At 37.4% G+C, this 15,810-nt stretch overlaps 2 protein-coding genes across 2 annotated transcripts in view; one reads left to right on the top strand and one right to left on the bottom strand.

Moving 5' to 3' along the window:
• The window catches only part of LOC106084242 (cytochrome P450 307a1), a 62,308-nt gene that overhangs the window by 29,703 nt on the left and 16,795 nt on the right, over positions 1–15,810 (top strand). The gene's annotated exons all lie outside the window — the stretch shown is intronic.
• LOC106084243 (cytochrome P450 307a1) lies at positions 519–7,461 on the bottom strand. The gene is made up of 2 exons (XM_013247804.2): positions 6,947–7,461; positions 519–1,910 (listed from the first exon to the last, which is right to left on the bottom strand). The coding sequence occupies exons 1-2, from the start codon at positions 7,401–7,403 to the stop codon at positions 724–726; spliced, it is 1,644 nt and encodes a 547-aa protein (XP_013103258.1). The 5' UTR covers positions 7,404–7,461; the 3' UTR covers positions 519–723.

Genomic DNA, 15,810 nt, shown 5'->3' with positions numbered 1-15,810 from the left:
ATTTTACACAGGTCTCCAACATATAATTTAATTGTGGCCCAAACCGGACCATATCTTGATATCGCTCTAATAGCAGTGCAAATCTTTTCTTATATCCTTTTTTGCCTAAAAAGAGATGCCGGCAAAAGAACTCGACAAATGCGATCCATGGTGGAGGGTATATAAGATTCGGCCCGGCCGAACTTAGCACGCTTTTACTTGTTAATATCATTTTCGTACTCTATTGCCAAATACCTTTTAGTTGAGTCCCATATTGCCCCGTTCGGTTCACTTTTGATTTTAGGTGTCGTTTTGATGTTAGGGGAGGGTCCGACCCCCTTCCGATATTAACAAATTATATAGCTTATTATATAGCTTATATATATATATATATATATATATATATATATATATATATATATATATATATATATATATATATATATATATATATATATATATATATATATATATATATATATATATATATATATATATATATATATATATATATATTTGTGTTAATATATATTTACATCTATATTTTTTGCTTAGTTTTGTATAAATTAAATTTTTAGCAGTGGACAAATTTAAGCTTTTTTTATTTTAATTATTTTTGTATTTGGCACCAGGCATTTATAATGTGGTTTAAATACATTTAAATCTGGTACATATAGAAAATTGAATTATATAAATTCAGGTTGGCGTTCACTTGGCGAAGAGATAGATATTGGAATAACACTCTTACATTACTGTTGGATTTCGCGGGGTAACGGTGAGCGAAAATGTGTCCACAGGTAGGGCAATGCATGCAGGATATGTTTTTATTTGCGAAACGTCATTGGAAGATACATTGAAAGTATTCATTATATTTGCGATTATGATGAAGCAGAACCCTTTAACCAAACTTTGGCCAATGCATGTACGTTTGCCAACACTAAATGGCAAAAAGTGCGGTATCGATGTTCTAATACGCTCGGTTTCATTATTGGATGCATTCAAATTGGACTTAGTTCCTTCCGAAACAATAAATCTTTTTGGATCAAATTCTTCGGGATTGTTCCAGTATATTGGGTTTGTATTTAGGTCATAGTTGTTTAGGAAAACAATGGTTCCTTTTGGTACATCGTAACCTCCAATTTCTATGTCAGCTGTTGTAACGTGTGGTACTATAGGCGAAGAAGAAAATCGTAAAACTTCGTAAATTGTACTCATTGTATACGGCATTGCACTTGCATCTTTTTGAGTAATAAGCCTGGGGCAGTTATCAAGTGTGTTGTCAATTTCTGTCTGAATATTTTTTCCAATTTCAGGATTTTTCACAATGTAGGCTAATGTCAGCATTATTAAGTTGCCAATGGCCGAATGTCCTCCGATGAAGTCCTCAAGCATGTATATGACATTTTCTCTTGTTATGCCCTCATCCGCCGACAAGCTTTTGAGGATAGCTTCTGCAAAATCATTATCTGTTACAGACGATTTGATGTTATTTTCCTTTTTTAAAATAATTCTCTTTAAGATAAATGTTCTGATTTCCTCAGACCATTTGATAATTTTTTTCAAGTGGTTGTAGTAAAGTGGGCCCAGCCAAGGCAAGAAGTCAATTATGTAACCCTGATTAATTTCCCAAAATATTTCATCAAAACAGTGAACAATATTTTGAAACTCGATGTCATTATAGTCAAATCTTGTAGAACACATGTAGCTACTGAACATATTAGCACATGCTCGTTGAATTAATGGCTTTAAAATAATTGGCTCATTATTTTCACCAACCAAACGATGCATTTGAAAAAGAAGTTCGTGGACCTCAAACCTGCCAACGTCAGTTATGCTTTTGAGAAAATGGCTTCCATTGCGCGGTGAGCAATATTTTCTGGCCAAATTTCTTCGTTTTTGTTGAAGTTGCGACCAATCGCACAGAGCTAAAGCTGAAAATAAAAATGTAACATATTTTTATTTAGTCTTCTTGTTTTTACAATGAATGCAGTCAAAACGTCACAAAATGCAGTCATATAACTTGATATGAGCCGATGTGTTTATATTTAGTTATATATCGGCGGATTCTCGTTGTCCTTTAGGAAAACATGCGGATTTTGACATGCAAGCGAAATAAAATTGTCAATTTTGAAAATTTATTTGGAAATATTTATTATTATTTATTATTTTATTAAATTACTACGGTTAAGCTAATGCACTTGATCATACACTGAAAAAAAGTCGGGCCAAAAGTTAAGATTTTTCCTTATTGGAAGGGTTTTAGCGATGAAAACGAGCCAAAGAACCAAAACTTTAAAATAAGACGCCATCTTTAAATGTAATTTCCAATTTACTAACGGACATGACCATCCGTTTAATTTAATTTTGATCGCTGATTGACACTTATTTTACCTCATAGATGACTGTCTAATTAAAATTTTTATTTTAAATTCTTTTTTAAATTTAACATCTTAACCAAAAAAATTAAACATTCAAAGACGCTCCTATTTGTAAGGCTTTTTGCGTCTTTAACAACGGTTCACTGTTGTCTTGTCCTAAGGTAAATTTCCTAACTTTCATCAATATTTTGACCTTCATTATAGATTTTTGTTTTTAATAACAAGACCCAAAGTTAAGGATATATTTAGACCAATCACGACAATATGGGACTCAAATGAAAGGTATTTAGAATAAGAATACGTATCTTATATCCAATTGTCGGACCAAGTGCTAGGGGGACCACCCCAAGCCCCAAAAAAACCCTAAATCGGACATATTTACCTACCATGGCAATATGGGACTCAAATGAAAGGCATTTGCGAGTAGAATACGAATCTGATATCCAAATGTGGGACCACGTTTCTGGGGTCCACCCTTTCCCAAAACACCCCCCCAAAAAGGACTTATTTACTGACCATGGGAGTATGGGGCTTAAATAAAAGGTATTTGAATATAGAATACGAATCTGATATCCAAATATGGGACCAAGTGTTTGGGGGGCTGCCTCTCTCCAAAAACATCCCACAAAGGGGACAAATTTACGACCATAGCAAAATGGGCTCAAATGAAAGGTGTTTGGAAGTAAAGCACGAATTTAATATCAATATTCGGGAAAAGTGTCTACGAGGCCACGCCACCCCCACAAAACCACCCAAATAGTAAGTATTTTCTTACTATTGCAATATGGGGCTCATATAAGAGCGGTTTTAAAGTGGAACACGAATCCGATATATATTTTCAAGGCCAACTCACTGAGTGGCCGCCCATCCCACAAAACACCCCAAGCCGGTCATGTTTGCCGACTATGGAAATATGGGGCTCAAATTAAAGGTATGTGGGAGTAGACCACGTATCTGATATCAACATTAGGGGCCAACTGTCTAGCGGACGTCCCACCACCATAATTACCCCAAAATAGGACGTATTTGCTCACCAAGACAATTTGGGTCTTAAAGAGAGGGGAACTTAATATTCATAGTTTTAAGGGCTAATACCCCAAACCGGACATATTTGCTGACGTTTGCAATAGGGAGTTTAAATGAGATTAGAAGACGAATTTGATATCCAATTTTAAGGCCAATGGCAATATGGGCTTCAAATAAATCATATATAGATATATGAGAATAGAGCACGTTGCTCGGGCTTAGTGTTTGGGGGACCAACCGAATTCCCAAAACACCCCTAAATCGGGCATATTCACCGACCATTTCAATGTGGAGCTTCAATGAAAGGTATTGGGGGGTAAAGCAAGAATTGGCAACCATTTTCTGGGTACATCTTACTCCCAAACTCAAATTCGTAGATCAATAAAGATCATATGGGATTTAGATAAAGACACTTATATTTTTAAACTGTTAGTCCAGCGATATAATATTTTCGTAGCATGGTATTTCACTAAAAGCTCTTTAATTGTCAAAAATAAATATTCCAAGAAAAATTTTGTTCCATATAAAGTAAAAGAAGGCGCAGCGGAGCGGGCCTGGGTCAGCTAGTTCTTAATATAAAAGAAAATATTTTGAACCAAAAGAATGTTCCCTTAAAATGTTGGAAAATGTATCATCTTTAAATTAAGTTTGCTAATCTTTGGCTCGAATCTTTATAATTAGGACCAAAATTGTTTCAGTGTAGTGTAAGTCTAACACTGCATTCTCATTCATCCAAGTCCGTCCGTCTGTCGTTCTGGCTATCATTGATCCGCTTCACGATCACATCAATGCCCTCCTCAGTTTTCACTTGCTTCTCAGGTCTACTAGGGATATCACTGTAGAGTATGTGCTGAATTTTCCTTCCACCTTCCTTCTTATTAGGGAAGGAACCACTTCTCGTGTGTTTTCATCATGGCTGAAGCTAATGTAACGATGAAGGGAAAGCTGTTGTTATCCAAGACTTCCCAGTTACATATTCATATTCTTCGACACAAAAGTAACATCTATTACATCCTAAAGTATATTGCTGGAAATGGAACAGGCAGGATAAATATTTAGGAACTTCGGCTGCGTAAAGGATGGCTCTTTTACTCAGAAATTAAAAATTCTTTTAGGATTCGCTTACAAAGTACTTCTCTTGTGCCTGTTCCATTTGGCGTTTGATAAAAACGGAAAGTTTTAAAATTTGCTTTAAGTAGAAAAATAATTTAAAAGGCATTCAGTTCGTTCGGACCGAACTTTGGATCCCAACCACCTCGGATATATCCAAATATCTATACATTTTGTTGAAATCTGGTTAAAAATTCTCAATTCTGAACCTATAGCAGCTATATTCCTGTTTCGAATTTCAGCAAAATAAATAAGTTTTATATGTGTACAAAACTGGCGAGACCATCAGAAAAAAATTTTCAGCGGTGGGTTTCCCCTCCTAATGCTGGCAACATTTGTGAGGTACTATGCCATGTAAAACCCCCTTATCATTGAGCTAAACTTTAATCGATCTGCACTCATTGATATACGAGAAGTTTGCTCCTGTTCCTGGAAGTTTGCTCCTGCTCCTGGAATGCTCATGGGCAAATTTGCAATTTGCAATATCAGTGGGACACATACCAATAATAGAATAGAACAGTACCCAGCATCTCACATTCCGACGATGCTCAAGTGGAACAATAAAGATGGATACCATAGCGTCCCCTGCTACAGCCAGCAAGTCCAGGGGGTGTCTCATCCATAAATCGCCTCTTGTCTTCAACCTCAAATCGTTGTAGCTGGAGATTTCAATGTCCACAATTCCTCCTGGCTTTCCCATTCGAGACATACGACTCCGGTGATCGAATACGCTAAACTCTTCGCTGGGTAGAATGATCTGGTGCAAGTCGTGAATGAACCGACACACATTTCGTGTATCCAAGGGCAGCAAAATAATATTCTTGACCTTTTTCAAACTTCACACCCTGAGAAGCATGAAATTAGTGTCCTTGCATTTCTTGGCAATTTCGATCACTGCATTCTTTCCGCTTCTTTTTCGTATTCCGATCTTCACGCTGCTTCCTCCGCAATCGGCGTTCGAATAAGAATGCTAGTACTTGATAAGGCTGAAATGTTTGCTGGGAACTTCTCCCTGCCGGAAAGCAATCAACCACTCCCAGCGATTGAAAACGTATCGAGTTTGATGCCTCGGGTTTTTTTTTTGACCACGTGGAGTCAAAAGGGTTCTTGCCGATCTCGATGTTAATAAATCCTCGGGCCCGGATGGTATATCAGCACTTGTTCTACGTATTCTTCCTTGCTTATCGATCGGGAGTCTTCCCAGCGTGTTGAAAATTTGCGAACATTCAGCCGACACCCAAGAAAGGTGAAGCGATTAATTCTACCAGTTACCGACCAATCACGATAAGCTCAGAGCTTTCCAAGGTAAAGGAGAGTATGGTTAACCATCATCTTGTGATGTATCTAGAGTCCAATGGCCTTCTTAGTGACCGACAATATGGCTTCCGCAGAAATCGCTCTATGGGACCCCTGATGGCGTTTCTGTCTGAAAGTTGGGATCACTCTATACACCAGTTAGTGAGAGTTAGGTCGAGGCACTAGATAGAGTCTAGAATGGTGCACTTCTATCAAAGCTTGTGGCTTTTGATGTCGGTGTTTATTTCGCTCGATTTACATCGAGCTTTGTTGAGGGTCGCATTATACGAGTTATTGTAGATGGTTTTCTTCCGATAAATACGAGACTCTGCCCTTTCTCCCTCTCTTTTCCTTATTTTCATTGACGATCTATTGAGTCAGACTTCGAACCCTACCTAATCATTTGCGGATGACAGCAATCACTGTCATTCATATATATTCAATCATACTTACATGACTATTAGATTGCCCAAAGCTATAAAGTAGAGATACACTTGCCATTAATTTTTTCATTTCATTCTATGAAGCGAAATAATCGGTTAATGACAACATGTGCCTAAAGTTGAATATAGTACTTGTTAACGGATCCTTATGGGTATTTTATATGTTCGAAACAATGCGAATATGGTTTATACCCTGCATCACTACTGTGGTAGTGATGTAGTGTGCTGATCGATTCAGAATCACTGTTTTATATCATGTAGCCGTTTCCGTCTTTCCGTGTAGCCGACGGAATCTTTTTGGATTTTTGGGGCATACAGAAAAACAATAACGTCTAGAAAAAATTTTGCCGTTGTTGTTTTCAAAATAATTAGTTAGCCGATTTACCATTTTAATATTTTCCGGAAATACCAGATATAAGTCCTTCAAATCAATTTTTTTTGCTTAATGTGTTTGCTCTTTTGCAGTATTTGGAAGCGGCTACAACAATACCTAAGCTGTAAGTAATTCGAAGACCGCTGATTTCATTAGATACCAACTTTTAAAGACCTGCTTTAAGGTTTAAGCTGTTTGTTGTAGTTTCACCAGTTAGTGGTTCTTGGCTTAAAGAAGTTTTAATAATAACTTTAACTTTACATCTATGCCACTTCCATAGATTGTAAAAATATTCGATAATTCGAAGAGACTTTAGCGGTAGACAATACTACAATACTTACAATTACTTCTATTGCCACCAAAAAGCACATTAAATCGAATAAAGTCCGGTCGACCGCCAACATGTTTTCCGTTAGAATTCAATACTTCACTTATCAGTTGCATACTGCTCACAACTACGCAGCGCCTCATACCAAGACTCAAATTGTACAAGCCACCAAATTTTTTTGCCATTTCCGAAAAGCCTTTGTATGGAGAATCGTAACTGGCAATGTGAATAAGATTTCCCAGTATCGGCCAAGGAGATGGACCTGAAGCACATTTACGCTTTGTCTTATATTTGTAAACATCAAAAAAGTTCATGTCTTGTATTGCAGTTAGAACATTTCTGATATATGTAAGGACCAAAATTTCGACTTCAACTATAAGTTGCCTCACACATCCACTTACAATCGCCAAATAGCCATATAACCAGTATAAGGACACTGATGTTGGTGATAACAAATTTAAATGGCACATTTTGTTGATATCTGAAATATCTTTTGAGTCTCTCTAGCGACTAGCCAACATATATATTTACGCACCAATTCCTACGGCAACTAAAGCCAGCTCGTCAGCATTTATTATTCTCACACTAAATACCGATTCGTTTTTGTGCTTACCGCAGCATTTGGAATCAGTTTTCATTTGGATATACATTAGGTCAGTTCGAATCTTCCGTGAGTTAAAAAATATGACAAGTAAATCAATACCTTTGGCAAAATGTTTAGACTATGTATTTTGGGCACAAAAAAAATTAGTTGGACAAAGACATTCGCATTGTTAATAAAAGATTCTGCAATCATCAAGTGTGGATGATTTTGTGAACATGCGTTGTTGTTTCATGCACCGACCTTTTTTGCATGTCATTCCTACAAAATGTGTTTGAATACAAACACTCCCTGCAGGAAGTTGGGGTAAATTCACCACTATTAACATAAATTACCGATCATTTCACCAGTCATTTTAGTCCATTGTGTGGCTGCTTTGAGGCATTTTTCTTTTCGCAGAATAAACCGGTGAAAACACCGGTATAAATGTCTCTATGTTGGGGACAGTTAGTTATTTCATTAGTACGTATTCCTTGTTTTTGGTGCTTTTCTTATTGTACACGCATCGTATTATACAATAAAACTACCACGTTGCAATCCAAAATAAAACAACAACTTCAGCCGTATTTCTACCGTACTTGGCGTAGTTGTTGGAAGTCGTAACAGAACAATATGTGCAAAATTTAGCCAAATCGAACAAGAATTGGGGTTTCCAGGGGCTCAAGTAGTCAAATCAGGAGATCGGTTTGTATGGGAGCTATATCCAAATCTGAGCCGATATGATCCATTTGCAATTCCCAACGACCTACGTCAATAGTTAGTATCTGTGTAAAATTTCAAGCGGCTAGCTTTACGCGTTCGACCGCTATCGTGATTTCGACAATCGTACGGACGCACATGGGTAGATCGACTCGGAGTATCAAGACGATCAAGAATATATATACTTTATGGGGTCTTAGATCAATATTTCGAAGTACTACAAACGGAATGACTAGATGGGACTAGTATACCCCCATCCTATGGTGGTGGGTATAAAAACTGGTAAATTGTGATTTATAAATGGTAATTTTTTAGGAGCCATAGGAAAGTTTTCCAAAAAAAAAAAAACAAAAACACATAAAATTCAGAAAAATGCATGAAATCTTTATTTAAATCAATAGTTCCATATATTTTAATGTTTGAAGATAATTTCATGCATACGTTGACCGTGACTGCGCCTCAAATGGTCCATCCACTTAGCCCAATTTTGGCATACTCTTCAGGCCGGTATCTCACAAATGAATGCTTCAATGTTGTCTTCCAATAGGTCAACATAGTCCCACAAAAAATAGTCTTAAGGGGTTAAATATGAATGTGAAATAAGATATTCACCGAACTTGCCTCTCAATAAGTTCATTGTTACTCGTGCTGTGTGACATGTGGCACCGTCTTGTTGAAACCACATGTCATGCAAGTCAAGCTCTTTCATTTTGGGCAAAAAACCAAACTGAAGATGTTTGACAGTGAAACAAAACACGAAACGTGTGTGAGCTGTTTAAACCAGTGTAGCCAAAAAGATAATAGCTAAAAATCACCCTTTAGTAAATGTAGCAAAATTAGGAAGATAAATGAACTAGGAATGATGCAGGAGGCAGGAACTTCACAGGAAGAGCAGAAAAAATCGTGACTGGAATTACTACGGTAGAATAGCATGCAGCCCAAAGGAGGAAAGAGACAAACCCCAAAGATGCGCTAGAACAATTTTGATTCAGAAAGGAACAGGAATTATCAGGAATCAGGTATTAAAAATCAGGAAATTGAAAGTCCGATCAAACTGGAGCAAAAACATCGCGAGAGATGACATTTGTAGAATATGGTGACAGTAGAAGAACTGTAATGCAGAAGGTACCTATGTCTCTTCCCGAACATTTTTTATACATAAATTTAAGACTTGCATAAACTTTTCCTCCATTTCTTGATTTTTTCTAATGTTAACACCACTCGGTCTTGTGTGCATATTGGAGGGTTGTGCGTCTCCCCTTTTTGCACTTGAGCACAAATTTATCAAAAACCAGCAAGGAAGGGCAGTGCCCACTGTATAATACCCTACACCTTCCCTAAAAGTACAATGTGGGAGCTATATCCAATTCTGGTCCAATTTTGATGGACATCGGAGGATGTTTTCAGACGGGTTATTAAACAATCCGTATTAAATTTCGAGCAAATATGTTAAAACGGTTGACAAATGACAACATTATTGCAAATTACCCAAAATCTGACTCCCAAACCGGACATATTTGCTGACTTTTGCATTAAATAAATGAGATTAGAAAACAAATTTGATATCCAATTTTGAGGCCAATGGAATATGGTTATGTGAGAATAGTGTTTGGGGGACCACCCCAATCTCCAAAACACCCCTGAATCGGGTATATTTACTGACCATGTCAATGTGGAGCTTAAATGAAAGGTATTGGGAGTAGGCAAGAATTGATACCCACTTTCGGGACCAATTTTCTTGGGGTCTACCCCTTTTCCAAAAATACCCCACAAACAGCAATTTTCTACTGACCATCCCAATATGGAGCTCAAATAAAGGTATTTGGGAGAAGAATACGAATTTGATATCCTAATGTAGGACCATGTATTTAGGGCATCACCCCTTTCCCAAAACACCCCCAAAGGTTAAAAATTTTTCGACCATGCCAAAATGTGGTCCAAATAAAAGGAATTTGAGATAAGAAAACAAATTTGATAACCAATTTTGGGGCCATGTGTTTGGGGGACGCCTCATCAAGTCCCCTAAACCAATGGTAATACGGGGTTTAAATAAATGGTATTTGAAAGAAGAGCACGATGCTGATATTTTTTCAGGGCCAAGTGCCTGGGGGACCACCTGACCCCCGAAGACACCCCCAAATCAGATACAATGAGAATATCGGGATGAAATAAAGTATTTTAAGAATGGAGTAGCCTTACATCCAAATTTAAATTCGTAGACCAATAAAGATCATATGGGATTCAGATAAAGACATTTATATTGTTCAACTGTTAGTCAAGCGATATGCTATTTGCTTAGCATTGTATTTCACTATAAGCTCTCTAATTGTCGAAAATAAATATTCAAAGGAAATTATGGGTATAAAAACTGGTAAATTGTGATTTATAAATGGTAATTTTTTTAGGAGCCATAGGAAAGTTTTCCAAAAAAAAAAAACAAAAACACATAAAATTCAGAAAAATGCATGAAATCTTTATTTAAATCAATAGTTCCATATATTTTAATGTTTGAAGATAATTTCATGCATACGTTGACCGTGACTGCGCCTCAAATGGTCCATCCACTTAGCCCAATTTTGGCATACTCTTCAGGCCGGTATCTCACAAATGAATGCTTCAATGTTGTCTTCCAATAGGTCAACATAGTCCCACAAAAAATAGTCTTAAGGGGTTAAATATGAATGTGAAATAAGATATTCACCGAACTTGCCTCTCAATAAGTTCATTGTTACTCGTGATGTGTGACATGTGGCACCGTCTTGTTGAAACCACATGTCATGCAAGTCAAGCTCTTTCATTTTGGGCAAAAAACCAAACTGAAGATGTTTGACAGTGAAACAAAACACGAAACGTGTGTGAGCTGTTTAAACCAGTGTAGCCAAAAAGATAATAGCTAAAAATCACCCTTTAGTAAATGTAGCAAAATTAGGAAGATAAATGAACTAGGAATGATGCAGGAGGCAGGAATTTCACAGGAAGAGCAGAAAAAATCGTGACTGGAACTACTACGGTAGAATAGCATGCAGCCCAAAGGAGGAAAGAGACAAACCCCAAAGATGCGCTAGAACAATTTTGATTCAGAATTCAGGGTATCTAGGGGGGCCGCCCCACGCTAAAACCTACCAAACATATATTTAGATAAATCACGACAATATGACACTCAAGTGAAAGATGTTTAGGATAAGAAAACGTATCTGATATACAAATGTCGGACCAAGTGTTAGGGGGACCACCCCAACCCCCAAAACACCACTAAATCGGACATATTTACCGACCATGGCAATATGGGACTCAAATGAAAGGTATTTGCGAGTAGAATACGAATCTAATATCCAAATGTGGAACCACGTTTCTGGAGGTCCACCTCTTCCCCAAAACACCCCCCAAACTGGACTTATTCACTGACCATAGGAATATGGGGCTTAAATGAAAGGCATTAAAGTATAGAATTCGAATCTAATATCCAAATATGGGACCAAGTGTTTGGGGGCCCGGCTCTCCACAAAAACATCCCCCAATGGGACAAATTTACGACCATAGCAATATGGGGCTCAAATGAAAGGTCTTTGGGAGTAAAGCACGAATCTAATATTAATATTCGGAAAAGTGTCTATGGGGCCACCCCACACCCACAACACCACCCAAATAGGAAGTATTTGGTGACTATTGCAATATGAGGCTCAAATAAGAGGTTTTTTAGAGTAGAACACGAATCCGATATATATTTCAAGGCCAGCTCACTGAGTGGCCGCCCATCCCCTAAAACCCCCCCCGAAACCGGTCATGTTAGCCGACTATGGAAATATGGGGCTCAAATTAAAGGTATGTGGGAGTAGATCACGTATCTGATATCAACATTAGGGACCAACTGTTTAGGGAACGTCCCACCACCATAACAACCCCCAAATAGGACGTATTTGCTCACCAAGACAATTTGGCTCTGAAAGATAGTGGAACTAAATATTTATAGTTTTTAGGGCCAATACCCCAAACCGGACATATTTGCTGACTTTTGCATTAAATAAATGAGATTAGAAAACAAATTTGATATCCAATTTTGAGGCCAATGGGACATGGTTATGTGAGAATAGTGTTTGGGGGACCACCCCAATCTCCAAAACACCCCTGAATCGGGCATATTTACTGACCATGTCAATGTGGAGCTTAAATGAAAGGTATTGGGGGGTAGAGCAAGAATTGATACCCACTTTCGGGACCAATTTTCTTGGGGTCTACCCCTTTTCCAAAAATACCCCACAAACAGCAATTTTCTACTGACCATCGCAATATGGAGCTCAAATAAAGGTATTTGGGAGAAGAATACGAATTTGATATCCAAATGTAGGACCATGTATTTAGGGCATCACCCCTTTCCCAAAACACCCCCAAAGGTTAAAAATTTTTCGACCATGCCAAAATGTGGTCCAAATAAAAGGCATTTGAGATAAGAAAACAAATTTGATAACCAATTTTGGGGGACGCCTCATCATGTAAAGTCCCCTAAACCAATGGTAATATGGGGTTTAAATAAATGGTATTTGAAAGAAGAGCACGATGCTGATATTTTTTCAGGGCCAAGTGCCTGGGGGACCACCTGACCCCCGAAGACACCCCCAAATCAGATACAATGAGAATATCGGGATGAAATAAAGTATTTTAAGAATGGAGTTACCTTACATCCAAATTTAAATTCGTAGACCAATAAAGATCATATGGGATTCAGATAAAGACATTTATATTGTTCAACTGTTAGGCAAGCGATATGCTATTTGCTTAGCATTGTATTTCACTATAAGCTCTCTAATTGTCGAAAATAAATATTCAAAGGAAAATTTTGTTCCATATAAAGTAAAAGAAGGCACAGCGGAGAGGGCCCGGGTCAGCTAGTAATATATATTGTAAGTATATTGCCACTTTTTATCATATATTGGGTTGCCCAAAAAGTAATTGCGGATTTTTCATATGGTCGGCGTTGACAAATTTTTTCACAGCTTGTGACTCTGTAATTGCATTCTTTCTTCTGTCAGTTATCAGCTGTTACTTTTAACTTGATTAAAGTTCATTCTAAGTTTTATTAAAAATGCATTTACTTTCTATTAAAAAATCCGCAATTACTTTTTGGGCAACCCAATGCATTAACTTGAGTTTTGATAGAATGTCTAAAATTAAAATCAAACAAGTACAAAAGCGTTAATTTCGGCCGGGCCGAACTATAGATACCCACCACCTCGGGTATATAGGTAAACCACCTTTCATCAAACGGTGAAAATTGCATACCTTATGTCCCATTGCAGTTATATCGAAATATGTTCCGATTTGGACCAAAAACTTATAAGTACAAGTCATTGTTCAATTGTGTATAACAAAATATTGGTCTTTTTAGTAGCTATATGCAAAAATAAACCGATCTGAACCATATACGACAAGGATGTCGAAAAGCCTTACATAAGTCACTGTGTCAAATTTCAGTGAAATCGGATTATAAATGAGCCTTTTATGGGCCAAAACTTTAAATCGAGAGATCGGTCTATATGACAGCTATATTTAAATCTGGACAGATCTGGGCCAAATTGAGGAATGAAATCAATGGGCCTAATTCAACTTACTGTCCAAAATTTCGGCGACATCGGACAATAAATGCGCCTTTTATGGGCCCAAAACCTCAAATCGAGAGATTGGTCTCTATGGCAGCTATATCGAAATCAGCACCGATCTGGACCAATTTGAAGAACGATGTCGAAGGGCCTAACACAACTCACTGTCCCAAATTTCAGCTAAATCGGATAATAAATGTGGCTTTTATGGGCCTAAGACCCTAAATCAGCGGATCGGTCTATATGGCAGCTATATCCAAATGTGGGCCAAATTGAAGGGGGATATCGAAGGGCCTAACATAACTCACTGTCCCAAATTTCAGCAAAATCGGATAATAAATGTGGCTTTTATGGACCTAAGACCCTAAATCGGCGGATCGGTCTATATGGGGGCTATATCAAGATATAGTCCGATATAGCACATCTTCGAACTTAACCTGCTTATGGACAAAAAAAGAATGTGTGCAAAATTTCAGCTCAATATCTCTATTTTTAACGACTGTACCGTGATTTCAACAGACAGACGAACGGACATGGCTAGATCGTCTTAGATTTTAACGCTGATCAAGAATATACATATGTATATACTTTATAGGGTCGGAAATGGATATTTCGATGTGTTTCAAACGGAATGGCAAAATGAATATACCCCCATCCTTCGGTGGTGGGTATAAAAATTACACATCTTATTGAAGTAACAATAAGATAATTAAACTTATGTAAATAGAAATTAAGTTAAATGAAGCTTTTAGCTATTAGTTGTATTCATCTTTTGCCAAAAACGCTACATCGATTTTTTCTTTTCTTTGAATATATAATGTGTTTTTCAATATCTGTCAAATAATGACTGCACATTACTGTCTAAAAGGTAATCGATAGACGCCAATCATCGAAAACAAGTATCGATCCTCCACCAAGGATCGCATTTGTCGAGCTCTTGCCACGGTATCTCTTTTTAGGCAAACAAAGGATAAAAGAAAAGAATTGATATGTTATTGGAACAATATAAAGTTATGGTTCAATTCGGAACATAATTGAACTGAATATTGGAGACCATAGTAGAAGTCATTGTGTAAAATTTCAGCCAAATCTAGTAAGAATTGTTCACTTTAGGGGCTGAAGAAGTAAAAAAAGGTCGATCGGTTTATAGGGGAGCTGTATTAGGCTATAAACCGATTCATGCCATATTCGATAAGTATGTTAAAGGTCATGAGAGAAGCCGTTGTACACAATTTCAGCCAAATCGGATAATATTTGCGCCCTTTAGAGGCTCAAGAAGTCAAGATCCCATATCGGTTTATATGACAGCTATATCAGGTTGTGGACCGATTTGCACTATTCTTAGTTCAAATCGGTTGAAAGTTGTAACAAAACAAAACACCTCATGCACAATTTCAGCTAAATGGGATAATAATTACTTCCTCTAGTGGCTGATGAAGTCAAGACCCCAGATCGGTTTATATGGCAGCTATATCAGGTTATGAACCGATTTGAACCATTCTTAATACAGTTGTTGGAAGTCATAACAAAACACGTCATGCTATATTTCAGCCAAATCGGATAGGAATTGCTCCCTGTAGAGGCTCAAGAAGTCAAGACCCCAGATCGATTTATATGGCAGCTTTATCAGGTTATGGACCGATTTGAACTATTCTTAACACAGTTGTTAGAAGTCATAACAAAACACATCGTGCAACATTTCAGCCAAATCGGATAAGATATGCCCTCTAGCGGCTCAAAAAGTCAAGATCCTAGATCGGTTTATATGGCAGCTATATCAAGACGTGAACCGATATAGCCCATTTACAATTCCAACCGACCTACACTAATAAGAAGTATATGTGTTGTAAATTTCAAGCAGCTAGCTTCACTCCTTCGAAAGTTAGCGTGCTTTCGACAGACAGATGGACGGACGGACAGATGAACGGAATATATATACTTTATGGGGTCTTAGACGAATATTTCGAGGAATTACAAACAGAA

Source organism: Stomoxys calcitrans, chromosome 2, assembly GCF_963082655.1.
Source record: "Stomoxys calcitrans chromosome 2, idStoCalc2.1, whole genome shotgun sequence".
In the NCBI taxonomy this organism is placed as follows: Eukaryota; Metazoa; Arthropoda; class Insecta; order Diptera; family Muscidae; genus Stomoxys; species Stomoxys calcitrans.
Note: the sequence above shows the minus strand (reverse complement) of the source record. Positions and strands in the feature narration are given on the sequence as shown.